Below are 27897 nucleotides of genomic sequence, written 5' to 3' on the forward strand. Positions count from 1 at the left end.
CTCAGAGGGCAAGAACAAATGACTGGAAGATGCCCACAGCCACAGTCAATGGTTTTTATTGAGACAAGATTGTGTACTGTGTAAAGAGCACTTGGCAAACCTCCATCCCACATCCTCAGCAGTCCTTTCTGTATCTCACAGAGCTGCTATTCTGCTGGGGCCGCTGTAGTGTCCAAATCTGAGAGGAAGAAACAGAAAACATTGATTTAGGAAAAAAAGGATGGCACTGGAAGCACCTGAAAGCACTTCAAATCTGTGGTCTTCCCTTCCTGCCTGGGCACCCTCCCCACTGACACAGAGAGTCACCAGATAAGCAACAGGATGATGGGCTCTCTGTCCTCCAGCCTCTACAATCCCCCCATACACAGCAAGGGAGAAGGGAGGGAACAGGAATGGATCTGTAGGTGCCCAGATGCCACAGAAGGTTTGATCTTTATACATGGTCAGGGACAGAACAAGTTATGAGAACTTCAAGTATCACCCATGTGAGACCTCAGAGCCATTGTCAACATAACTGCTCTTTTGCTAACCTGAAAGTAAGAGGAAAAAACCTACCAGGAAAACCACTACACCATTCTTCCATAGCAGCTATGCTGCACACACACCTCTGCAGCCCGGGGGGGTCACTGTAATGCGGGTGTCAATGAGCAAAGCTGTGAGCCACAGGTCTGACAGCACACAAAGGGAGACTGTGGGTGTTGCAGTGTTAGATCTGACTCCCACAGAAATCATGCCAATCCCTGCATCCACCCACCTGCTTCACTGTATTCCACAGATTTCAGGAAGAGTCCAGATGGAGGAGCCATGGCGTTTGGTGGAAAAGCCCTTGAGTCTTTTAACTCCAGTAACTCCTTTATACGATGAGGCGTTAACTTGCCCTGGCCAACTGCAACGAGAGCCCCAACCATCCTTCGGACCTGGAACAACAGAGAACACAGCTTAGGAGCTGCCCTTGGAAAACTGAGTGAGTCCAGAAAGTTCTGTTGAGCCCTGCTATTAGTACTGCGCTGTTTAACAGTCCACAGTTAGTACCGATAGCAGGTAAAGCTAGAAACCTAATCACAGTTCAGCGTCTTTCACTCAGAAAAGACTGATAGCACCATGATTTATTAATATGGGTTTGCTCCTGAATACAGGTACATCATTATTATTACACCCATAGTTCCCAGAACACCTGATTTCTGGTATTCCTCTACTCTCCCTAATACTACCAGATGCTCCCACTGCCATGGCTGCTTCTAGTCCAGCTGGGTGTTAACAAAGAAGCAAGCACTTCCCTCACATAAAGAATATTTTGCCCCTTGTTTTAGGTGCCAGTATTCCAAGTAGCATCCCAAGAAATATCCCAAGTCACAGCCCAGGCTCATTCATCAGGGTTCAAACCAGTCCTGGCTGCCCCTTGTATGCCTTTGGTATCGCAGACCTCCAGGAGCAGCTCCAGTGCTCACTTACTTTCTTCAAAAAGATCATGACACAATCCCAGACTGGTTTGGGTTGAAGGGAGCTTAAAGCTCACCCAGTCCCTACCCCTGCCATGGGCAGGGACCCCTTCCACTGGAGCAGCTTGCTCCAAGCCCCTGTGTCCAACCTGGCCTTGAACACTGCCAGGGATGGGGCAGCCACAGCTTCTCTGGGCACCCTGTGCCAGCGCCTCAGCACCCTCACAGGGAAGAGCTTCTGCCTTATTATCTAGCAGTCACAGTCACCCCACAGCCTGCAGAGGAAAGGTTTTCCTTCCCCTTTAGCAGGGATTGCGTGGACTGCCTAGGATCTGTGCTGATGGGGGTGACACACTAAGCTTGTCTGCAACGAGCAGCAGCATAGCATCTTCTAGTGACCAAAGCTGGTGGTAGGGGAGGGACAATTAAAGTCATTTATATGAGTGAGATGAGGACCTGCAACACAATGGCCTCCAGCTACACAGCACTACCTTGGAGCAGGTCTTGTTCTCACCACACGTGGGAAGCTGAGCAGGGGATGGTTTCCATTTCAGAAACAAGAGCAGCACCCACACATCTGTCTGTGGCAGGAAGCTCACATACATGCTGGGAGAGCTGAGCTCACAGGTTCTTAACACATAAGCAACTATGTAGGGGCTCACTTCTCTCTCAGAAAGTACAAAAACAGAGAAAAACCCAAACCCAAGTAGGACAGCATAAGACAACACACCCCTGTGCAGCAAAGTGGTATTTCAAACACCTCTGCATGTCACAACTTCCCTTCTTCCACAAGCAGCAATTCCAGACCCAGTGGGTTAGCACAAGTTTCACACCATGGCCCTCACCTCCTGCATAAGCACCCTTTGTACTTCAGCATCCTCCTGGCAAAACCCACTCTTTCCTCTGTATCAAGAGGACATGCTGTTCCAGGAGGGCCAAGACTTGTACCTGCTGCAGGTATCTGGCCAGGCAAGAGCTGAACCTCCTAGAACCTGCCAGCACTTCCCCTGGGCTCACCTGTACCCATTTCCACAGGAGAGCTCACACAGCCTAAGGCAACATGCCACAGGTTTGCTGGGACCAAGTATTATTTGACAGAGGAGCCACACTGAAACTCAGCTCTTGCCAGGGGCTGATCCCAAGCCATCCCAATGTCACCATCTCCTAGTGACTTTTGTCCATGCTCACTGGAAGAACTGTCCTGCAGGCAAAGCATGACCTAGCCTAGATGTCCCAGCACCCTGTCCAGCTGAATCCTAAAAGTCAAAGTCACCACTTCCCTGGGGAGGTTATTCCCCATGTTCTCCTTGTGATGTTTTCCTCTTCATGACCTTTCAAAGTACATTAAGCTCTCAAAAAACTTAATGTAGTGCTGTAAAGAAGCACTGGTCTAAGTGTCTGATCCAGTAACATCTACAACAGAATAAACCAAAATCCTCTAAGCAACCTGACCATGATTACCACTGCTCATGAGAAAGGTCCAACCACCAAGATGTATTTACCCAAAGGCAAGCACTGTGTCTCCTTATGTGCTCTGATCTCACATTGCACTGTGGAGTGCCAAGAGCCTGCCTTTAAGCAGATGGCACAGAGAAGCAGCACAGATCCTGGCCATATGTTATTTTACCCAGCCCTCACTAGAGGTCATCCTATGCTGTGACTTTAGCTTTGATGTCTCCACATTTGGAGTTAGCTAGCATAAACGCAGCCTAATGGTACGCATTTGAATTAGCCATGTGCTTGGTGTCTCCCCTTCTGCCTGCTAGTCAGCAAAAACATATACAGACAGTGTCTGGGGCTATTTACTCCTGCTCTCTTAACAGAAAAGTCCACTGCCAGCACTTACAGCAGCTCTGTGAGGTGAGACCAGAGGTCCATCTGGTCCAGTCTTCTCTTTATGATGGAGGGCAGGAGCAGATGCTGAGGTAGGAGAGCGCAGACTCAGTGCACACACAGCCTGTTCCTGTTTCACCCTCACCTGACAGCTCACTGAACAAGGCTCAGAGAGCGCATGAGCTGAGTATTATGGGTAGCTGTTCTCTCTGCACAGTGCCATTAAGTAGCATTTCCGTTCCTAATGCACTAAATGGGTTACCAGCATTTTCTCCTTGTCACAAGAGCATCCGATGGAGCAAATCCCTGCTGTATATCAAGCCCTTCTCAAGCACGTTGTTGTTCTTCCCTTGCTCACAGCCAGACACCCACTGTCAGGGAGCTCACAGAGCATTACTTGGCACAGGATAAAACCAAATTTGGTTTGTCAAAACAGGATAAAAAATAGCTGCTTGCTGTTCCCACAAAACACCCCCTCTCGCCTTCAGAAAACAAGCCCTCTCTTGCCTCTTCTCGGTCTCCAGAGTGTGACCATGGCCAGGACAGGCAGACTGAGAACAGCCAACTCTTTCCTAATGAGGTGATCCATTAAGTTGTGGAGAGCTGTCTCCCCTGAGGACAGCACTAAAAACCCCACTGGAGTTATTTCAAAGAAAAGCCAGCAGAGACCAGACAGCATGGTAGAGGGAAAGATCCTGCAGCCATGCCTGCATAGCTGAATCAGGTCTTCCCATCTCTCCTTTGTGCAACACTGACAATTACTTCATGCTCCAAAGCCAGAAAGTAAAATTCCAGGCAGTCTTTTGCTGGGCCCGGTGCCATTCAGCAGAGCAGGAACATATGTCTGTTGGGTTTCATTGCTCAGACTGCAAGGACAAAGATCGTAGAAAACAAAACTTTCCATCCTCCCACATGATTCTGTGACTTCGGACATTCATTTTAGACATAAAATTAAGAGATTCTGGTTCTACCAGATCAACCAAAGAACACAGAACCTCACTTCTCTGATGGCAGGTCCCTCCGTGTGTCACACAGCTACACCACCAGCTCCACAACAGAGATGGCACTACACAGGCATGCAACAATGCTAAACCGATCAACAGTTACAGGTTTGGTTCTTGGAGGCAAAGTGTGTGCTGAATCCAGCACCAAACAGTACCTGGCGGTAAAGAAAGGATCTGCTCCTGAACTTCAACTCCCAAAACTCCAGTCCCCTATAGAAAGGAACAAAACCAGCATTTAAAATCACATTTCAAATGGCTCTTCTACCCCCCCAGAGAAATATAAACCGCAGGTGAATGCGAGTACGATGAATGAGAAGCTGCACAGCCCTCAATTAACCTGAACCAGCATCATGAGCCTTTGCAACCAGACTGTTCATTTGCTACTCAGCTGCAGATAGTTTCTGGGGTGAAACAATTCCTGCCTTTTTGTATGCAGTAGTTGTATGGGGCTTGATCTTCTGCCTCACACCCAAGTTAAAATCCATCCAAGTAAAAGGGGAAGGGCAACATAAAGCAAGGTGAAACTTCCCACCCTGCTAAGGTGCTACTGCTTTGAGGAATGCAGCCTGATGTCTCCTGGGGAAAGGAAGAACCAACCATAGAAAAACAACTCCACCATTTTACTGGGAGCTGGTTTGAGAGAGTCATGTGGTCCTAACAGGCTTTGCAGACTGCATTTCAACACTCAGCAATGCCTACTGTGACATCCACATGCTACCGGAAAAGGCAGGACATGCAAGTCAGGAGCCTGAGGAATCCAGCTGCAGCATCAGAACACAGGCAATGGCAGACAAGAAAGCATTCCAGGCTAAGAGTGAGTAGGAAACAGCAGGTGAATATCTGGGGATGGACAGGTACTGCTATGCAGAAAGACCTCATCCCCCCTCACCAAATCTGTTCATATAGGTCCCACTTTCCAGAAAGTCCTGTGGTAGCAACCAATATTCCTTATCAGAACTCTGTTGAGGCTCACTTCAGCTTCATTCTGCTGCATCCTTACAAGCTACTCTGAAACAACTCTGAGGCTTTGCTGATGTTCCATGAACAGCTCTAACGTAACACTAAACCCCAGTGCAAACCCCTTCTCAGGAAGGGCCCTGCAGGAAAGAACCCATATGCACATTTCCTTCCCACAGACAGAAAGAAAAGTCTGCTGTGCACATCAGATACACATAAAAACATGCACACGTGGGTTTCATCCATCAGATATCAAGCAGGGCACAGAAATGAGGTTTTCACTTCAGTACCTGTGTGCCCAAGCTTCCATGCTACAATCAGTTCTAAAAGTCACTTAGGTAAAAGTAACAATAAAAAATAAACTCACTAACAGCTTATAAGTGCTCCTTACATCAAATAGCATTCCTTCAGCAAAGAGAGACAAAGCTTACCTTGCATAACCCAGAAAAGCACGTATTTCAGTGCAAACCCTCTCCTCTCCTGCCCTGCAATGAGCCCAGTAACTGGGCATCAAAGGGCTGTGGAGATTTCCATCAGGTGTGAGAAAAGCCCAGTTGTTTGTCTGGGCTTCAGAGGGACAGGCTGGGATTGCTGGAAACACCTGAGTATGGAGAAAGGGCTGCCCAGTCCCTGGGACGGGCCATAGAAGGAAGGTGAAGCTGGGACAACCTGACTCACAGGCCCACACGGGGCATCAGGGCAAACAGTCACTGCAGGGAGCAGCTACAAGCTGTTTTCTCCTAGGATTTACAGATAAATTACTGCTTTTAGCCCTCCCTGTCACGTCTGTTGGAATATGAAAAGGCAGCTCCTGCCCCCAGATTCTTCTATGTCAGGGAATGACAGTGTCTCTATCACTTACCTACACTCTGCTCTCCCCCAGCTTGATGCACATGGCACACAGGCATGTGCATTGCTACACACGTGCAAACACCCAACACTTCAAGGTGACAATTCAGCTCAGCTCTTCAGCAATGCACAAGGGACAATTTACAGCAACAAATGCCCCTCTCATCAACCTGCATGCACCTTCCTTAGCCAGGATTCTCCTGCTCAGGTCTCCTGACAAGGTCTATCAAGTTACAAAAGATGGGGTGAGATACTTAGGAAAAACATCTTGTAGCCTCTGAAAAAGAACAAGATACTCTTCTTAAAGAAGCAAACTTTGGTTTTTCTTGCCAATCTCACAGATAATTTGCTTACCAGCAAAAAAATCCAGCTGTCTTTTTCCACTTGGCAGCAGAAGCCAGCACCTTGCAATGAATAATACATATCCTGCTCAAACACAGGTGACAGAGCAATCACTCCCTAAGAAGAAGTGATGGGGCTGAGCCCCTCAACACATCCTGAGCATTCAAAAGCATTTTTGTATGGATGGGGCACTAATTCCACTTCCACTGTTGCTGAGCAACTGAGTTTGATGGAAGGAATCTTTTTAACAGTTAGCCTTTTACACAGACAAGCGGTCAATTCAGAAGATTGGATTAAGTTCAGAAAGAAAGGAAAGGACAAGGAAGAAAAGCTGCATTATTGGACTAAGAGACCATTATTCTATGGATTTCTCCCTCCAAAATGGAAAATAAACCTCCTTAGATCAGGCTAGAAAAACAATAAATACCTATTTGTAAGTTTTCAATGCTACCCCAGCCCTTTCATTGCAGGAACAGATCATTCTGCTACTGCAGTGAAGAAATACAGATGCACTTGAGGCGTATTTGTTGTCGTCTTTGCAGAATGGGCAAACAAACACCCAGCTCCAGACTGGATCTGTTCCCACAGGGAGAAGTTTACAGATTAAAAGTAATTAGGACACTGTAATTAAAACCCCCCCAAACAAAGAAACCCCCTAACACCACCTCTCCTTTCACAAGGGCCAATCTTACAACCTTCAGAGCAGAAAAATCACAGCTGTGGTTATAACAAAGTCTTTTAAGAGAGTTAAATGCCATTTTAATGCATTGAAACCAGGCTTTTCACAGCCATCCCCTACAGCCTAAACATACATTAAATCAATTAATATTGACACATTATAACAATGACTCACTATAAAACACAAGTTTGGCTCCGTGTGTCACCAAAAGCAAAAATATTCCATCAGCAGCTTGATGCTTTGGATCCAGATTTTAGGTTTGCTCTCTCCCTCCCTCATGAGCTGTTTTTGGCCTCATGTGGGATAGGTTTCTGCAGCAAGTTATGCAAAGAATGGCAATTTCCCTTTTTTACATTAAAATCAAAGGGATAAAGGAGCAGATCCATATTATATCTGAGATGAGTCAACTGACAAGAGCAGGTCTGGATTTGGAAGGAAACTTGGTTCATACTCACAGGTGACTGTTAATGGTTATTTTCAGGTTAGCTCACTGACTCTGCCACTTACAATACTTCTCTGTATCATAAAGGACAAGATAATCTTGTGGATAAAACATTTCACTGTTACTTGTGTCCCTAAACATAACCACACTGGATGGAGGGAGCCCAAGCTCTCCATTAAGCAACAGCAAGCCAATAACGAATGGCAGGAATGCAGCCACAGGACAGCACCCGTTTTCCTCTCCAGCCTTCCTTATCCCATGGGGACAGCGCTGCTTAGCTGCAAGAAAGTGGCAAACAAACATTTACACCTGGCATTAGCTGCCACATCCTTGTGCTGTAGCAGTGCAAGTGCCATACCCAACTGGCTGGTTCTTTATAATGTGCCTGTGTATTGACAGGCACCAGCACTGAGTAGGAAAAGCAGGAATCCAACAGGACAGGAAGAACTGAAAGCCCAGGGATACCCTGAACATACAGATCTGTGATTTTTCAGCTTTCAGTTTTTTATCTTACATTACTGATGGCAATATAAACCATTCTAAGACATGGGGAAAGAAACAGGGGGCTATTTGCAAGCTGCAGTGAGGCTCTGCTGAAGCTTGGAGCACGGCACTTACAGACAGCTCAGGAGGTATTCAAATGTAATGGAGGGTTGGGGCGGGGGGAACTACAAAGAAAAGGGTATCCTCCTAATCAGAAAGCAGGAAAATGTGGTTTGGAGACAGACAGGAGCAAGGTTGGCTTTCAGGCTGAAACACAACAGCCGTATCTCTGACAGAAGCCAGCATGAAAGTGAAAGCCTTGATCAGATGATAAATACCCATGATCTTTCTGGGAACTAAAATCTTGATTTACTGCTAGAGAGAAAATCTATCCAGCCACTTCATTTCAATACTTGCAAGACCTGGTCCTGAAGGAACCTGACACTCCACAATCTTTTGTTTATGTAATGACTGAGGAATATTGGACTTGCCTCCATCAGCACCCCCTGGGAAGACAGTAGGAGTTACTGGTGTGAACCAAGTGGATCTGCATAGCTCCAGCAGTGACTTAGGTGTTGGGTGGGTGTTTTCCATCTATTTGCAGCCCTTAGGCAAAGCTAGGACAGAAGCAGAGGGGGCAGAAAAATCCCATCCCCTGGGAGAGCTGGTCTTTAGCAACCAAAATGAGTGTAAATTCTGGAAGCACCTCATAGGAATTGCTCTGTGCCAGATTCCATACACCAGTTTATAACATCCTGCCTTTTAATGTACAAACAACTTGTCCAGTTCCCCTTCCCTCATTCCTGCTCATCTTTTTCCCTGAGGACATGGTGGAGGAGAGGGAAATGAATGTCCTTTCCAAGCTGTCACTAAGCAGAACCCTGCTGACACCATCACAGGGCTGTGAAGCAAATGCACAGCAAACAGGAGGTCAGTTACCAAAGCAGTGGTGGAAAGCAGCTTTTGAGACAAAAAGAGCACCAGCTGAGCAGAGCAGCTCCTCAGCTGAGTATCTTGGCTCTCACCTGTGTTCATAGTGGTGGGACAGGAAACCAGAGGAGGGCTGGATGTCCACCTGGAAGACGGTTCTGATTGGACTCTGAAGAGGTGTTTCAGAGCCAAGAGAGCGAAAGGTGCTGAAGTCATGGGTTCCCACCAGGAACTGAGCTGCCTCCTGCATGGCAGGAACATTCAGGTAGCTGAAATGAAAGGCAAAAGGAAAGGAGCATCAGGTGGGACTTAGTATGTTACATGAATCCAAATCCAATTAATTGATGAGAGGCTTAAACCTTGCACCCAGATTTAACACAGCAGCATTGTGGAAAGACATTTTGCAAGATGGAGTTTGTCTTCTAATGGTCCAAACCACAAACCAAGATGCCAAGTGACCTGAGGTCTGAAGGTATTCCAAACCCCAGGCTAGATGAGGGCTTGGCAGACACATGCTTCTACCCAAACCATTACCCTGCTGTGATTCTTGTAACAGTTCAGTTCAAATAGCTCTATTGCTGGCTGAAGTGGAGGGCAAGAGAACCAAAATCCTTTGCAGTATCTGGATCTTATAAAGTGAGGATCATATTGCCAGGTAAGAAAATATCAAAAACTACGATGGTTTTCCAAGCCTTAGATTTGCAACAGCCAGATGAAGTTAGGAAGCAACAGAAAAGGAATGAGAGAACTACTGTCAGAGATGAAGCCACACTAAACCAGAGGTGGAGATGCAGATGCAGAAGAAAAGACCAAGGGTAAAACTCAATGTCAAGTGTCATTCAGATTTCTTCATTTGAAGTATCTAGGTCTGTTCAAAATAGCCTCCAGCAAAGGCATTTAGACAGATTTCCTGACACATTTGCTGAACAGATGCTTATTTTTCTTGCTTTTTGTAAACTTCTAAGAAAAGCCTGAGCAAATATGCACGATCCATGACTTCAGTCTTCCACATCTTAACTGAAGTCAAAGTGTTTCTGAAGAAAACCAAAATTCAAGATGAGATTTACCAATATCATTCATTTTTTCACTGTCTTCAAGAAAAATGACCAGCACTTCCAGAATCCTGGTCACACTGAGCAGCACTGGTAACACCTAGCTGGCAGTTCAGATGGCTACAGAGGTTTACTGTGTATTATGTGTTTTATACACCAGACATGCTCAATAGTGAATACACTATGAGTTTCTCCACTACCAGCAGTCCCAATGTCCCAACTTTTAGTTGCTAATATGCTCACTTGATCCTTTATGTGGTATTGCCATTAACTGCAGTGGCTGGACTAAATTTAATGCCATTCATAAAGATTAAGGCCCATTGTGCACATACACATGATATTGCAAAATTAGCTGTTATTTTTCCCTTCCACAGCCCACAGAAAGGAAAGTCAGCAATTTAGTGTTAGCACAACACCATCTTCACCCCTCTAAGACAGTTGAGATCACGTTTTTCCCCCTATTACCCACAACTGTTATTCCAATAGTGGTGATGAAATTGCCACAACTGGCTGCAAACCTGTTTTTCTACAACTCCACTTTCTTGACTGTATCTTTATCTCAGTACAACGTAAACTAAAAAGACAATAACAAATTATCTTCTGGGGTTTGTTTGGTTTCTTTCCTCACCCACTGTTTAATATGTTCCAAGTTGTTTGTTTTTTCTTTCTAAATGGCACTGAATTTGTTTTTCTTCCCTTGCATATACAAGTACTGATCTGTTATGACTCAGTGGCTACTTCAGGAACACAAGTGAACACCCAGCCAGATATACCAGTTTGTTATTGTAGGGTTGTTGGAGTCATTGGTCTCACTATTCAAACATACAAGCAGTCAGACAGGGAATGAGAGAGCAGATTTACACACAGTCAACTACCAGAAATAAAACTGGGAAAGAAAAAATAAGACTAAAAAGAAGAATTCTCAGCCTTCATTCTTGTCTGTCTGTATGGTCACACTTATTCTCTGGGATCTGCCAGGCAATGCATTTCTGCCTATCTGCATCATGTCAGAGCACTGCTCCTCTGGCCAGCTGTCTGAATGGGTTTGCTGTATGAACTGGCAAGGTCATCTGAGGAAATGCTCATCAATTCCATTAGGGAGGGACACACAAAGTTGTTGATGGACTTTACCTGGAGTCACTAAATAAATAGTTCAGCAGTGCAAGCATGTTTATTACAGGTAACACCGTACAATTCAGAAGAACTGTAAGGCTCAGTGAAGTGAGTAAGGCTCAGTGAGCTGCACCCATTTCAACAGAGAAATCTTGGCAATATGAACAGGGAATCTGGTCTCATGTGGAAATTGCCTCCTCCCACTTCCCCCAAAAGCCAAGCCCTTCCATAGTGCTGATGAGGCTCCCCAGGGATGTTTAATGGAGCACTTACCCTCCCCCAGGAGCCCAGCAGAGATCCCTTTCAAACACTGGGATTTCAGAATGATGAGAGCAGCCCATCAGCAGCCGATAGATGTAGGTTCTTGACAGCGCGGAGAAGCGTGCATGGAAGGTGCTGGGCACCCGGTGGGCATTCAGAATGCTGTGAGAAGACAGAGCGAGATGGAGGGAAACGTCATGCACTAGTTCAAAACCTTTTGCCTGGTCACCACATAGATGGGAACTGAAATATGCAATGGATTCTTTGAGAAACCACACTTAAAATCCATTAAATCTCACTCTCTGCAGAGCCCATGACTAACCAGTGACCAAGGATTTGCATCTCTAGGCTGCCACAGGCATCTGTCAACTGGAAGAAAACAGAAGAGCCTTAGCATCATCCCTGTCATCAAACACACACCAACTCTGGGTCATCTATCAACACATTTTGGGGATGCTGACACCATCACAAGAGGCTAAGACCAATCAGCCCTTCAGCAGAGAAATGGCAATTGATGGTGTGTGTTCTTTGATGCACATTGAGACCAAACACCTCACCCAGCCCATCAAATCATCTTGCAAATCTGGCTGAGGGCACAGGTGCTCCCAGCCATGCTTAAGGCAAGAGGCAGCAACTGCCCAAGGCAAGCTGACCCCTCCAGCTGAGGGGCACACCTTACAAACATTGTGCCCTTCTGCTGCTGCAGATCCATAGTTCCAAATGTGAATGGGAAGGACTCCCCCAGCAACTGAACCTCTGTGCTCACTCTCAAAGGTTCCACAGCTCGTTGTAGCAGATGGAGATAGCTTAGATGAAGTCACTTCTCCCCACATCCCCCTACAACCTCCAAGACAAACAGGACTTTGCTATAGCAATGAAAGTAAAGGTGCATCCCACCATCACCTATATTGAGTCTGGAAACAGAATGCTTCATGCAGGAGACCCCCTCACACATCATGTGTGCAGAAAATGGCTTTTGGGAATGCTCATGTCTATTTATCTTCCACTGACTCTGGGCAGTCAACTTAAGAATCAGCTGTCTAGGCAGATGATCTCCCCTGTTTTCTTCCACAAGCAACAGGGAGAAATTGCCTTGTTTCTCTAAGCCAGCACCATCATTACCATCAAACACAGACAGCTTGGTAGCCAGAAGGGAGGGAATGAAAACTGTTTGAGAGGAAAACACCCTTCTCTCCAGCAAGGGAGAATACAGAGCTTCCCTGTGTTCCTGCCCCAAAGCATTATCATCGATTTGAACACATCAGCACAGCTTTTACAGGATCTGATTTTCCCTTATCCCAGAACACTGGCTACTCACCACACTGCAGGGAGCATACAGCAAAGAGCCCCTATTACATCGGCACCATCTCTCTGCAGGTGTTACTTTAGAGGATACCTTTCCTTAGAAGGTATTTTTCTCCTGTGTGCCATGCTGTCTCTGGGGTTCAGCACAGTGAAGACAAGGGACCCAGGGTAGCCAAAACATACCATTTGGGACCGAGTAATAGAAAAAGCTATTTATTTACTTGAAAAAGGTTGGTGCTCCAGGGATTTCTGCCAGCTCAAGTGCCTCTGGCTCACATCCTTTGACTGCGAAGGCTCAGACCACAGAAGAAGAAATTAAAGCTGAGGCACAAAGATTTGCAATAACAAGCCCTGGAGATTGCTCCACTGCTATAAACTCTCAGTCGAAATGCAAACTACATCCTCCAGGCCTGGGATTGAGTTTGAACCGAGGACCTCCAGCTTCTACTAAACACAGAAATATAATAAATTACATTTATTTTCCCTTGTTTACATGCCTCCACAAGCATTTCATCTATCTTGAGCTTCTCTTATTAACATTTATGTGATTTTTTTATTCAATAACCATCCTTTCACTCCCTCTGATAGAGGGATGCTTTCAGAAAAGTCTAGTTATGCTCACATGGTCTTCCACACAGACACCTTTTCTGCCTCTTCCAGCAGATGCAATTGCTACCAGAGGCTTTTTTCTAGCTAGGAATGTCTTTCCAGCATTTATTCCAGCAGCTGCATTTCAGGCCGTGTTAAGATCCCATTATTTGAAAGCCTGCTGGTAAATACAGACTCATGGCAGACTTTACCTTCTCAAAGGAGCCTGAATTTCAGAAGAGACTGAAGGAAGAAAAGCCCAAAGCCATCTAACTAGCAATGGTAATTTATTGGATACAAAGATATTCTCCACAAGTACATCCTACAGAAGTTAAATGGCAATTTACAGACAGTGGGAGGAATCTCAACTCCATCTTCTTGTCCCTCAAGCAGCACTTACTGTGTGCTTAAAAAACTGCAACCAGAAACAGAAGGTGAAAGTCTACTGTATTACCACCCCTACTTAAGGGGCTAAGTCCTCCTGAAGTAACCCCAACTATGAAATAAACTCTGATCTTTGTGGACAAGATCCTTTCAAATATGCTTTGCAAATCTAAAAGACAGATCAGGTGATAGAAGAAACCCATCATGCTACAAAAGGTTATTACTGCTGCTGATACAGTCAGCAAGCTTGGAATCTTGTTTCCCTTCCAAGCTCATTGCCAATAACGTGTTCTCACAAAGATCCCTCTCTCCATCACCCCCTGCTTGCAACCACATGAAAGTGCCGAGTTTTCTCTTCAGCATTAGGAGAGAATTCTTCTTGGCAAAGTCATATTTACAGAGGAGGGGATGGTTGCTGAATACACTCAGACTCATGCCCATCACCAAGCTCTTTAATGGAAAGCAGCTGAACCATTTTCAGACCAAGGGAGGAAGGAGAAGCAGAGCTGAACGCGCTCTGAGAAACCCAAACTCTAACTGATCAGGACTGTACTGCGTTTGATCAGAAGCCATCACCCCTGATAGGTACATCTCGGGTCTTAGTGCGAGATAAAAAACTCCCATCTGTAAGACCCCACTGCTGCCTCCTTTCAGAGATACTCTCTTAACTCAAAACCTTCTTCAGCAGCAATCCTGTTTGCTCTTTGACTAATCAAAGCATCACAAAGCTCACTATAACTATGTATTTAGGATTACCAGTATGGGAAATGGAAGGGTCACAACAGTAGATTTTGTTCTCTCGGACAACTTATTCCATTAAACTCAGACAACACAACTCACCTGTTCGAAGCCTAAACTCAGGGGAGAGACACCGAGATTCAGTGGCTGGTGACACACAAGAACACACTGATTATTACAGTGGTATCCTCCGGCTGTAAAATCACCTAGTTTTGCCTCCCAAACAACTGCTTTAGTCCTTTAAGGAAGGAAATCAAAACTATGACCTACTTCATGCTCCCTGTAACAGCTAAAACATCCAGAAAGGGTTTGATTTCCATAGATTCTGACCTAGTTTTCAGGCTTAGCAAAAAATAACTAAAATCCTGCACAAGTCAAACTCTGTTTCAGAATCGTTTCTTTTGCTTTAACTGACACAGCAGCCTGGAACAAAATCACCTCCAGCCCCTCAGCAGATGCACTGAACTCTTCACACATATGTCAAAGAAGGTGAAAGCTATCAAGGGACATAACTCACAGATGTTAAGCTGCAACTTAGCTATCTTGAGAGAAGGATTTGCTTTGTGTTCTGGCTTCTCAGCACAGAGGAATCTAGCTGTTACTTTAAGAGGCAAATGGAAGTGCAAATCTGTCAATCCTCTGTTATTATGCTAATATTCAATCTCAGGTTTGGGATGCATGATCTGACTTGTTACTGGATGGCTGGCTGTGGGCTGTGTAGTAAAAGCAGTGAAATCAGTATTTGCTTTGCTTTCAGGTACCCACTGTGAAAAGTTTGCTTTCAGGGAGACTCCACCAACTCTGCAAGCTGCTGAAACACATTTTTGCAAATAAGGTGTGGGGGAGAGCAATTTCCCCTTACACATTTCTGGGGACTGACAGGGATGCATTTCTAATGGCAGCCACACTCTGTAACAAGCCCAAGCAGCATAATGGTCATCACACACTGCCCTTAGGTTGAGCTCACCTACTCCAAGACATCACAAGAGGGTCTTATGGAGGGGCATTAACAGTGAAGCCGATGTGGACAGTCAGAAGACTGTCAGGATCAAAGTGGTGCGGCCCTATGCTGTCCACAAAACTGTCCGAGGGCTGTTAAAGGAACTATAAATATCCAGGGAAAAGGTCAGTTGAAAAAACATAATAAACAGTCACTAAATAATAAAGCTCTCTCAGTGCCTTCCAGCTCTTTTTCCTGAGCTCAGATTCCAAGGATTTTACTTCCTCTTCCCCTTCACCCCCTGATGGCTCCCTTGGTACTTGTCTGGATGTAAAAGAATGCAGCTAGCTCCAAGAGAGCAGCTGCAGCTTCTGCTCCAGTCACTGACCAGGCTGAGAGACTGCAGATAAAAGATCTCAGTGTATTTCATAGAGTCACAGAATTATTTGGGTTGGAAAAGACCTTAAGATCATCCAGTTCAAAAGCCCTGCCATGAGCAGGGACACCTCACCCTAGACCATGCTGCCCTAGGCTCTGTCCAACCTGGCCTTGAACATTGCGAAGGATGAAGTATTTACCACTTCTTTGGGCAACCTGTTCCAGTGCCTCACCACCCTACAGCAGGTTTGAATGTTTACAACATGCTTTGAAAGGTCAAAGCATGCGATTCAATTGCAGATCAGCACCTTCTGCAAAGCATTCCACAGTTCCAACCAACCCATACTAGTTCACTCTTTGCACAGCATGTGGAACATGCAAGAAGGACCCCCTGGGAAAAAGTAACACCATCTTTCATTTCTCCCTCCTTCAGACCCCAAGCTACTTGAGCACCTGCACATTAAGAGCTGAATTCACTGTTCCCCAAGCCTTGGGGAACTAGAATGCTCCCCTGCAACACTGAGAACTGAGGCAACTACATGTCAGTCCTCAAATCCCAGGCCTTGCTATGTCAGCATTTGTGTCAGGTCCTGTTTCGCCAAGAGATTATAAAGTAAAGCAGACTAGGTGAAGCAGGAAGGGCGAAGAGTACCTCATAGTAATGTTGCTAATTCTTGCAACAATCCTGCACTGAGGTGGGGAGGGATGGGCGTTTTGGTCCTGGGTCCTTCTCTGGCATGGGGAATTTCTCCCCATAATCTTTCTTTATGTACATGTCACCAGACATCAGGAAGACCGAGGTCTGGCACCTTGCATGACAGTTCTGCTCACCTAAATACCTCCTTAGATTACCCACCTTCTTACACAACACTCTGAAATGCTTTGACACACTCTTCCATACAGTACCTCACAGAGATTCAAATCCTACTGGACCAAATCCTGGGCAGACAAAGACAATCTCTGCCTTGAAGAGTTTAGTGTATGCAAATAAGACAAAGCAACAGAAGGAGGAATAGACCACAGCAAAGCAGTTGCTGGCAAATGGCATGTTGATTCTATAACACAGCACAGATTTGGCTTTTAGTCTAAAAAAGCCCCCAGTGTTTTATTCGATTTACCCTTTAACCATAAAATGCACCCATGTCTGGGGAAGAACACAGAAACTGTCTGACAGCCGACAGAGAAACTGCACAACAGCTTGGGAAGGAAAGCAAAGAACATGAAATCCAATCCACCTTCTGAAAAAGTCACAGGGTGTAGAAATTACTCATCTAATTGATGCAAATTCCAAACAGAAACTGTTGGTTTAATGATCATTTTTTTCTGCATTTGAGGGTGGGCATTTAGGCTTTTCTCTCATGCAGAATAAGCTCACTGTGACATTCTTCAACAAGTAATAACTAACAAGAAGAAAGAAGGAAACAGGAAGAAGAAATGGCTGTTCTGCTCTCTGTAGATTGTTGTATCAACATTCATATGCAACACTTCCTAGTCATTAACAGTTGGGTATAGTATGAAAAGGACTTTATCCCATTGAGTAAAACATCAAATCTTGCTATAAAAATATTCAACTGGAGTTTTTGATGTAACTTTTCCAGAGTTAAGCAGTAGCCTTGGTCTAGAGGGAAAAAAAAGGGGGCTGATGACATGGTAAGGGAAGAGCAGACTGCCAACACTAACAGCATTTTGTTTGCTTGTTCTTCATCTTTTTGCATAGATCCAGGTGAGAGGCAATACTGCAGCCAGGTTTTTGCCAAGTGCTAACTCAATAAACAAAGGATATTGGGGAGTTTGGGAAATAAAGCAGCACTGGAAGTTAAATACCAGTGTTCAAGCTCATGTGTGAAAGTAGAGTCATCCCATTGGATTCAATACTTACATGGTGACCCCAGTCTCTCATAACTACTCTTATTTTAGGGGTAGCAGCATAGATGATCTAACAATAACAGGGGTCTGGTGGTAATAGAAATACACACATGCAAGGGAGTGGTTTGGCAACACATATTAACAAGGGAAAATAGAGCTTGTGGGTGAAGAATGGAGATCATTGCTGCATTTCCTCCTTTCTCCAGCAAGAAGATTTTGACTTGCCACCAACTTACCGGATTGGCTCAGGCTTCAGGTGGCGATTAAGACCATGGACAAGCTGTTTCTCCTCAAAAGCTGGCTTCCCTGGAGCCCTCTGGATGTCAAGGTGAGCAGAGTTGCAGAGTGCATGGACACCAGTATCTGTGCGGCTGGAGATGTGGAACTTGACAGGAGCAACAGGCTTTAGGTTCTGCACTGCCTTCTGGAAGCCAAGATGAGTTGGGATTCATGAATAGATGACTTGCTTCAAGCTAGCTAGGAAAAAACATCCTCCTCCTTGCTAACCATATGTCTCTTTATTACTCACACAAAGAAGTAATTGGGAGTTTTACCGTGGGCTGCAAAGGGATGGAGAAAAGCCTGTTGGGGGGACTTCTAGCACCAGTGGCTTCTCACCTTTTGTCCTAACATTCCCTCAAACAGAACATACAAAATGCCATATGAGCTTCCTTATGTGCACAAAATAAAGTAAAATATATTATCTGCCCATCCTTTATATCATTGGGTGAGTGGGAAAGAGGACAGAGAATTGCCCATTTAAACCCAGACACCATCCCTGCAATTTACTGCTAAGAACTCGACTTGGATTGCTTCAGCAGATCTTAAAGTGCTGCAGAATCCAAGCCTCAAAGGGCTGGAAACAGCACCCAGGGATGTCTGAATTACATCAGCCAAGACACCTGAAGGAGCTTAGGCTGCATCTCTTGCTTCCAGTGCAGACCATAACAGTGCCAAATACCGCATCTTATTGCTGTGGGCAAAAGTTCCTTTCCATCCACAATGGGAGTAGGGCTACAGAGAGCAACATGCTTCCATTAACTGCTGAGAGCAGAGGAGGAGCCAGGGGACGAGTAGTAGCATACACTGATGTAATGCACTTATTAGTCCCACTGAGAAATATAAACAGATCTAAGAATCAAGACACAGCTCATATAGCACATGAGTAGTTGAGGAGCTGACAGTGAGCTATCCCAGCAGGTACAAAGAACCACAGGACAGGCACAGGCCACTGACAGTCACAAGGTGGGATTTCCTTGTATTTGCTGCTTCCACAGTTCCATTAACACAGGACTTGGCTAATTCTTGACAGTACTGTTTCCTGCAGGAATTAGTGTTGCCTTAATAGTCAGGTGATGCCACACTCATGCCAAGACCTCTGCCACAGGCAAGACTAAAGCAGAAAACTACCAACATTTTTCATACCATCAAAGATCTTATGTTTTATAGTCACAGAGTTCAAGCTTACTGGAGCCAAAAGGCCCCAGAATTACACTGCAGCTGAAATGTCCTGTAAAACTTAGTTAGCAAACTGTACTGCAACAAGCTGAACTTCCTGTTCTTAAGGCAAGGGGAAGAACAGCCATGGAGATCCTCTAGGTTCTGCCTATGGATTTTGGCATGGATTTGCTGGAGAGCCAACCTGCGGCTTGGCCCGTTGTTTCCCTTTCCCAGCTGTTCCTATCCACACAGCTGGCTTTTATCTCCCCACCCTGTTTCTGCCTTTCCATTCTGCCCACTAACAAAGGACTGGAAAAACAAACGGGTGAATTACTACACATTCCTGCTGGGAAAGTAAATAAAGCCCTACTAAATGAGTCATTAATATGGTGTCTTTTAATCAAGATGCACACACACAAGAGACAGAACAAAAGAGATGCTAACATGGTTAATTAGGTAGTACATACTGAAGGGTCTGTCCAGACTGGCCTAAGCTTAGTAAAGCCAGGGTGGGTTTTGGTAAAAGACAAACACTGGTAGGGCAGCAAGTTCATGGAATACCAATGTTAAAACCATAGTAGGTCTTACGTACAGTAAGGTTTTAAAGTGGGTTGCTGGGCCACTGCAAAATACAAGTTTTTCTTTGTGAGGACAGGCACTTAGAAAATCCAATGTAATTTGTTAAAGGGAATGAGTGAAGCACATCTGAAAGACTGGAAAACAATAAGAAAAGGCATAAAACCAGACGAATGACTAAAAATTTCTTCCCCTTTCCCATCTCCACTCCCAAGTAGTGAACCAGTGTTTATTTGATTTTCATTTGGTACCAAGAGTCAACAGTTTGAACTGCCGACTCACAAACACCTTCCAGACTCCTACTATTGAGTAGAGAGGATTCTGGGCTCTCAAAAGTGTACCCTTAAAATGCATAGGAAGGTAACGGAAAACGTGCATCAGAGCTGCAGGGGAAGGCCTGCGAAACAAACAAAATGACCCTATCTTTTCCTCTTCCTAATCCTTCTATTTGGAGTTCACATGTGGTTACAATTAACAACAAAAATCTTTATCTATCACCCTTAACCAGACAGAAATTAAATAGTTTTCTGCAGTAGACCTTGGCTTGTGCCTCAGCAATTTGTCTTAAAGCAGAAGCTGCATTTTAAGACCATAGTTTCTGCAAATACATGTTTGGGTTTTGTGAGTTCCCCCCCTCTTTCCCATCAAGCAAAAACCAGGCAGTGGAAAAACAGTTCAGTGGGGTTAGAGAGGGGCAAAGAACAGGAGAAAGCATGTAATACATTCTCCTCTCTTGTTAGGGACTTGGAGAAGTTTAGACGCAGCACTCCTTTGGATCCCACACTGCATCCAGACAAAGCTGGACAATAAGAACACTGTTTGGAATGCAGACTCCCAAGGCAAATCTGGTTGTTTTCCCCACTCAGGTCAGCCAATGAATTCACAAAGGTGCAGGACTGAATGGCAGGTTCTATAAATGGTATTTTCATGCCCTTCTCCAGCACAGCTTTCACCAGAGAGCTTTGCCTAGGAGAAGTGACTGAAGGATGTATGTGCTGGGCATCCAAGGAGGAATATGACCACCACCACCAAATCTCAGATTGTGAAAGCTAAAAGCTTTGTGGATTCTTCCTCCAAGCCTAACAGGCATGCAAGCTGATAATGTACTATCAGCTGCTGCCTCCAGGTTCAATTCTAATATTTCATTTATACTCCACCCTAATTAATCTCCTTAAAAAGAGCATTTCTGAACTGATGAACTTTTCTGCAGACAATTCAGAAATGACTCCTTCACCTATGCAAATGTCTCCTATCTGTACCACCCAGATGCCCTTTGAGCCTACAGACAGCTGATAGTTTCTCCTCTGGTTCCTGTATACTTTTATCTGTGAATATCACCCACACTCTAAAAGCCCCACATTATTTTCACTTAGTAACTGCTTGGATAGCAACCAGTTTTTCCTGCCCTTTCGGAAAAGGCAAGCCCCTAAAACAAGTACGTCTTTCATCTGAGCAGCTCAAAAGGCTTTACTGCTATTAATCCAGATCCCTACCCTGTTAGGTATCATCTATGGATTCCTATGGGGAAACTGAGGCAGAAGTTAAGCCCTTTATCAATGGTGCCCAAGGTAAAAGGCACTAGAGAAGACAAGGAATAAAGAAGCTGGGTTGCCCTCCCAGTGCTCAAAGTTCTTTAAGCCACAGAGCATGCAAATACCCTTCTCTTTAGCAGGTGTAACAAACACTGAAATCTTGGCTTGGCACCTGCTGGAGGCCTTTCACTGAACCAGATCTCATCCATTTTTATTTTGCCTTTACTTCCTGAGTCATAGCATTTCCAGACAACCATATTCCTGGAGCAGCAACAAGCATCCCAGAGTGTCAGTTTATCCTCTAATACGCTGCATACCAGAGATGCAGGGGAAAGCATTAGCTGCATGTAGTAGGCCTGTTCTGCTAACAGGTTTCATTCACTAAGTACTTCCATATTTTGAATCACGCTGAAATTTCCACTGTTGTGTGCCAGAATGATACGGATCCACATTCCAGATTGCTATTCCTACTCACAGCTCAGTTCTCACTCTTTACAAACGCTGGAGAAGCAAGATGAAGAACAGGCTCACTGCTGTATACCACCTATGGTGGGGAAGCAAAAGTTCACTTGCTTCTCTCCATGAGGTCTACATAAAAGATCATCAGAATATTCAGCATCTACCTCTACAGGCATTAGAAATGTTTTTGAATAACTAAGTGTCCATTTCTCTTTTAAAGCAGCTGAACTGTACAATCCATTAGCTGCACAGACACAAGGGAATGCACCGCATTGCCAGGAATGCTGCACAACTTATAGGTTGCTGTGTTCTAATAAATAATAACATGCAAGCTTCTGGTTGCAAGTCATCACAGCCTCACTGATTCAATGGGTGTTATTTCAAATGAAACTAATGAAAAATCTAACTCATTTTTAGTGGAATAGATAAAAGTTGAAGTGAAAGCCAGGAAAAAAAAATGAGAAAGTGGCTTCTGCTAGAAGAAAGGGTTTCCAAAGCAATCTCCTATGCCACTGAATTACTGTTAAAACAGAGGTTAAAGATAACAGCTCTCTTGGTCCATTTTCCTTTCTTCCTCCTCCCCTCCTTTTCTGGGGGGGGTTGTACCAAAGCTGCCTTGCATAGTAAGGAGTTCGCATATATTCTTTTTCTCCTCTCCTACTCCCCCTTTTCCTTTCATGAGGAGTAATATCTGGCCTTAGCACAAGGCTGCTGGCCAAACAGAGCTTCGTGTGGGGAAGATTAGTTTTGGGCAGCATTCACGAGCACAATGGGAAACAGTACACTCAGGAGATGTTCAAATCAAACATGAAAGGGAACTTAATTCTGCAGATCTTAGCAGGCCTTGCATATGGTACCTGTTAGCACAAGCAACATGTTGCTACTCATTTTAACAAAAGGTGCTGCATAGGAAATCTTCCTTTACAGGAGGAACATTTGTAAGAACTGAGACCAGAGCATAAAGTCCTGCATCTTGTAAGTTTCCACAAGGAACTGGAGGAGCCAAGTCACAGGATTCAAACTTCCTCATCTGGGAGGCAAGGTCTGGAGTTTTGTTTTGGACCCATCACTAGCAAGCTGGGCTTCCAAATACTTCAAGACAAACACATTGTCTCCAAGAAAGAACAAAAGTGATGCCTGCAAAGCTTACCCTCCTCAAAGCTATATTAAAAGCTCTACATCTGTCCCTGAGCTAAAACAATTCTCCACTTCCTCCAGACAGTCCCATTGCTCTGTTACATCACAGTACTGAGGACTACAAAAGCTTGCATCCTGTAGGATACAGTGCTTTACAGTGACAAAGGGTTATGGACAAGCCTTCTGCTCAGCCCCAGTCCAGCTGTCTTACCTTACCCCACAGAAGACTGCAACACCACACTCACAAACCAGTTCATTACAGTTCTAATGACACAGCTGTTGAAACACAAGGTCTACACCTCCCAGGTTATTTGCTTGCCTGCAACTGCAGACAAATGTCTGAACATACTTTGAATACAATAAGGATCTCATTACAGATTTAATTCCGCCCTTCCCTTCAGTTGCCTTCCTGGCTTTGGAAAGCTGGGAAGTTCAAGACTGCACAAAAATGGAGGAAGGAAGATAAATTCCTACAGGCCCCAGAAGTTTTCTATTAAAGCTGTTTTAAGACTTCCCATGTGGTTCTAATAGACACAGCTCTGCTCAGCAGTGCCCAGCATCAATACCACCACATGAAAGCAAAGCACATATCCCAGAACTGGCCTGCAAAGTGCTGATACTGTGAAAAGACAACACCAAATAAGTTTATCTTTTTCTTTTTTTCTTCTTCTTCTTCTTTTTCTCCTTTAATCACCCATCCTACCCATTCGCCTGTTAAAACAAAGTTACTTGGATAATGCAAAACAACTGCTGGGCTCACCCAAAGTCCGGCGCCTGGGGCTGAGACACTGGATGGTTCGGAGCATTAGATAAATGAGACAGAAAATCCTCTGGGGCTCTTCTTTCAAGATGTGCACAATATTCATACACTTTCTCCACAACGGTCTCAGGCAAAAAGCCATACAAATACACCCATAGAACTCTTACTCAAGCCATTAACTCATCACACTTTCCTTCTGCAGACTGCTTAGCAAGAGCATGCAAGAGCTATCACCCTCACTCAGCAAACCAAGGTATGGTGTGGAAACATCCTGGCCACAGAGCGGCTGGGCAGGACAGCAAGGAAGAGCTCCTTCAGCTCTTCCACAACTCTTTTCCTTCAACAGACAAGGACTGAAGCTAATGTAGAGCATAGACTCACACAAACAAGCACGGTGGGTGCACTATGTTCAACCTGCTGCAGTTCATGATCTCAAGTTAGAGAGTCTGACTGAAACTGGGATCTGAGTAACAGAAAGGTTGGTATCCATACACAGGTGTGAGCTCACCTGAAGCAATTTCAATCAGTCTCTTTTCTGAGCAGGCACAGCCTTCATTTTGAACTACATGATACTTCTAAGACAAGAGAAAAATAACACACCTTCCTTTCGATCCTGCCCTGCACAGGAACATGGGACTCTCCAACACTGCTCTATAAATGCAGCTCAACAGGAGCTTGTAACTAAATTACAATTGAGTTACACAAACATCCAGGTGTGCTGAGCATTCACCCTATGCGAGAGACCCACGTCCTACTCGCTAGTTTAACAGTGGACCTTTTGCACTCCTATTGCACACTCACTCCAAGCCCAACCAGCACTCACATCCTGAAAGCCATTCTTACATTCCTGAAATCCCTAGGAACAGCACAGGAACAACAGTGATGACAAGATCATACCTTTTTTTCCCCGGCATATTAGAAGAACTCCAGAAGAATGGAAACCAAGCATTTTTTTTTCTTCCATTGGAACAATGGATATCCTGGTGTGCTTTGTTCTGAAAATATCTATCAGAGATATCCTCTCCCAGGAGAATGCAAGATCTAGAAGCAGCACAACTCGGCTTAAGACAGTTCTGAGAACAAGCAGAGGCATAGCCACAAGTGCTAATATGAAGCTCACAGGCTTAAGTCCCTTCAGGTGTGCCAGTACCTGAGCAGGGGCTCTCAGAGTTCCGTGCTAAGGTGCCTCAATTTCAAGCCTCATTAAAGGGGTCACATCTTTATCAGGGTGTAAATGTGTCTGACTTCACCCTGCCTTATTTCTCCCACCTGTATACTGACATGAGTTCTAAACATCTGTTTTGAATATCATAGTGTTTAATACTATGCAAGTGTCCCTTATAAAGTGTCAATCTAAAAATAATACTTATCTCTGATAATATCTGTAACTCCCTAAGAAGTTTAATTTTAATGACAATATGATTAGCAAAGGACCTACCTCCAAGTAATTCTGGACTCCAATCAATGACTGATCACTTGAAGTCTCCATAACCCCGCTGCAGAGCAAAACAAATACAGTAGTTAGTGATACATATCAGGACCCAAGGACTTTGCAAAGAGCCCACCAGCACATCCAGAAGTTAATGGGGACAGTCATCAAACCGTTTGCTATAGCAGGACCTGGAGGCTGGCACAAAGATAAGGCAGACAAATTACACTAGAAAAGAAGCTGTAGATAAAACTATTTCAGGGGCAGGAGCTGGTTGCCTGGTGCAGGTCCCTTTTTTGCAGGCTCTGGGGATGTCATAAGTGACTAAAAGGCCATACAGACAGTCTGTGGTGAGCTTCCTTCTCTACTGTAGAAGTCACAGCCATTCACAAAAGCTGAGGTGCAGAGAGACACATCCTGAGGCTAAACCCAACCTACCTGTAACTACTCAGAGTACTTTAGGTCAGTACCCACAGTGATACAGACCATGCACTGTAAGAGTTGTGGGGTTTGGCACATGATACTATTATTCTGTATAATCCCCAAGGAAACAGGCACAATTCCACAGGTTGGAGCTGCGCAACTTCTCCCCCCCCGTAAACATGCACAGCTACGCATGTGGGATGCTTGAGGCCTGGGGAAACCCAACCTCAGCTACCACCCTGCAGGACTCAGCCCACAGACCACTTCAGCTGCACCCCCGAAGCAGCACAAGCATCTGCACGGCTGGAAACCGGACACACCACCGGACACCCAGCAAACCACCACCACCACCACTGCAGGAAGCAGCCGCTTGCCCTCCCTGAGTCCCAGCCCATGATCACAAGTTTGCCTTCTTTCTCCATCCTTTGATGTTTTTCTCTGTGCCTATTTTATGCATTTCCTGCCTAAACCATCCCCTTCCTTACACTTCTGTGCACAGCACAAAGCACAGCCCAGCTGTCTGCTCTCAGCACGGATTTAACCCTCACCTAAAGCACCACATACACCCATCCCTTCCCCAGGTCTCCCATCACCACTTATGGCGGCCGCCCCTCAGGGCTGACCCCCTTCAGTGACGATGGCCCCTCAGCAGGCGCTGGTTCACTTCCACCGCTCACAGCGAGGATGCAGCTCAGGCACCTACCTATATTTAGTGCCAAAGTACTGAAAGAACACTAGGTACCGTGCTGGGGCACAAACCACCATGGCTACGAGGGCTACAGCCCTGCGGCCTCCCGGCTCCCCTCAGCCGCCTTCCCGCCGGCGGCCCGCCCACCGCCGCCCGCTTCCGGCTCCGTGTGGGGCGGGCCCGCTGAGGCGGCGCGGCGGCAGCGCCGTGGAGGGGCCGCGTTTACCTCAGGGTGAAGGTGGCGGAGGCAGCCATGGCAAGGGAGGGAATCCCTCTCAAATCCTGTGCTTCATCTTACCAGGGCTCTTCAGACATCGAGTTTTCCTGCGGGCAGGCTCTGTGATCGCCTTTATGTTGCCGTTAGAAATAACCCGAGCAGGAGTTAGGTTTGGGGTGTTGTGTTCGTTTCTAATGAAATTGAGCCTTTGGGCTGTTCGAACACACTTGTGGTTGTCTCCTGAGTCAGATAAGCCATCAAAAGTGGCAGAGCAGGAAGGTAACTCCCACAGAAAACACGGTTTATGGGGCTGTAAATGTACAGTGTGAGGCATGGTGAGCACCCCTCCACAATTCACTTGCGACTTTGGGACTGGGGACTCAAAGGCTTGAATGTTCCCAACCAACAGGCCGAGGGGAACGGCTTTAACCTGCCCAAGGGGAGACTGAGATGAGCTCTTAGGCAGAAGCTCTTCCCTGTGAGGGTGCTGAGGTGCTGGCACAGGGTGCCCAGAGAAGCTGTGGCTGCCCCATCCCTGCCAGTGTTCAAGGCCAGGTTGGACACAGGGACTTGGAGCAAACTGCTCTAGTGGAAGCTGTCCCTGCCTGTGGAACTGGATGAGCTTTAAGCTCCCTTTAACCCAAACCAGCCTGATTCAATGACACAGTGAACCTTCTCCACATGAAACTGCTCTCGACTCAGCCAGCAGCCACATTAAAGTCCCTGCAGAAAACATCACGGGCGTTTCAGGTAAGCCATGTTCACCTCTTTCAGCCTGTGAAAGGATGTGTGTGGGCTACCATTTACTGAGGGTAAATAACAGCTACAGGGACAAAAATAGGCCAAGATAATGATAATAAAACAAAGGCTGCAGATGTTCTTCATGGCTATGCTTTCTATTGTGGAATCTTCCCTCATCTTTCCTGAGCTGCAGTATCTGTGTGTACCATCAGTAGCCCCAAACCAGCGCAAACAATAGCCCAAGTCATTAGCAAAACAGGGAGAGCAACAGAAAAATCCCTGCCTCCCTCATACAAACCTGGGATCTGCTTTGAATAGGAAAATCCAACCGGCTTTCAACTCGCACAATGGCCTCCAGAGCCTTTTATAATGAAACTGATGATTCTCGGCTCTAAAGAGAGTGGTAATTTGTAATCCCGGAGCCTGTGCATACGCACGCAGGCAGAAACATCCCCACGCTTTCATCTTGTTGGGAGGACCAAAAGGAATGGAAACGGTGTTGACTTGACCTCATGGAACTACATAAAACAGAGGCCACCAGAGGTCAGCTTGCTCCTTCTCCTGGATGGAGGGGATTGAGGGGCTAATTCCTTCTCCTGCCTTCCTCAGAACCCTCCAGCATCTGATATCTGTGTTAAAAAGTCAGCTTTTTGCTCGCACACTGATACTTCTGGTTGGGCCTGAGCAATCGGGCAGGTCTGGGAACTCAGATGGAAATGGGAGCCTGCTCTAGAGGTGACTCTGGGCTGGAGTTTGTGCAAAGAAACGTCACTGAACACCTCATTTCATCACGGCTCAGCCTGTGCCTGTGGTGAGGCCTCATCATGATCCATTTTGCTGTGGATTCAGATGCTCTGGCCCTTGTTTTCCTTTAGGTCTGTGTTACACGGGATGCATTCTCTTAAAAGGTGA

The 27897-nt window shown here is 45.5% G+C and overlaps 1 protein-coding gene across 3 annotated transcripts; it reads right to left on the minus strand.

Moving 5' to 3' along the window:
* Nucleotides 1-40: 40 nt before the first annotated feature.
* On the minus strand, nucleotides 41-27715 carry PUSL1 (pseudouridine synthase like 1). Of its 3 annotated transcripts, none has more exons than XM_062620066.1 (8): nucleotides 26043-26126; nucleotides 24926-24983; nucleotides 17820-18007; nucleotides 11397-11546; nucleotides 9054-9227; nucleotides 4432-4486; nucleotides 755-917; nucleotides 41-178 (listed from the first exon to the last, which is right to left on the minus strand). In XM_062620066.1, the coding sequence occupies exons 1-8, from the start codon at nucleotides 26102-26104 to the stop codon at nucleotides 147-149; spliced, it is 882 nt and encodes a 293-aa protein (XP_062476050.1). In that variant the 5' UTR covers nucleotides 26105-26126; the 3' UTR covers nucleotides 41-146. The 3 variants fall into 3 exon arrangements, with proteins under 3 accessions (XP_062476050.1, XP_062476052.1, XP_062476051.1); XM_062620068.1 differs by lacking the exon at nucleotides 26043-26126 and adding an exon at nucleotides 25963-26022; XM_062620067.1 differs by lacking the exons at nucleotides 41-178; nucleotides 755-917; nucleotides 26043-26126 and adding exons at nucleotides 1601-2852; nucleotides 27284-27715.
* Nucleotides 27716-27897: the final 182 nt, after the last annotated feature.

Source organism: Pezoporus occidentalis, unplaced genomic scaffold (genome assembly GCF_034315485.1).
Source record: "Pezoporus occidentalis ecotype Australia unplaced genomic scaffold, CSIRO_AGI_Poc_V1 ctg219, whole genome shotgun sequence".
Taxonomy (NCBI): Eukaryota; Metazoa; Chordata; class Aves; order Psittaciformes; family Psittacidae; genus Pezoporus; species Pezoporus occidentalis.

Coding starts and splice junctions, on each gene's coding strand:
- PUSL1 (XM_062620066.1), bottom strand. CDS start 26,104: ATGGTGGTTTGTGCCCCAGCACGGTACCTAGTGTTCTTTCAGTACTTT. Junction 4,487..9,053: donor TCCCACCACTATGAACACAG/GTGAGAGCCAAG, acceptor TCCTTTCTATAG/GGGACTGGAGTTTTGGGAGT. Junction 918..4,431: donor GATCCTTTCTTTACCGCCAG/GTACTGTTTGGT, acceptor CTGTTGTTCCAG/GTCCGAAGGATGGTTGGGGC.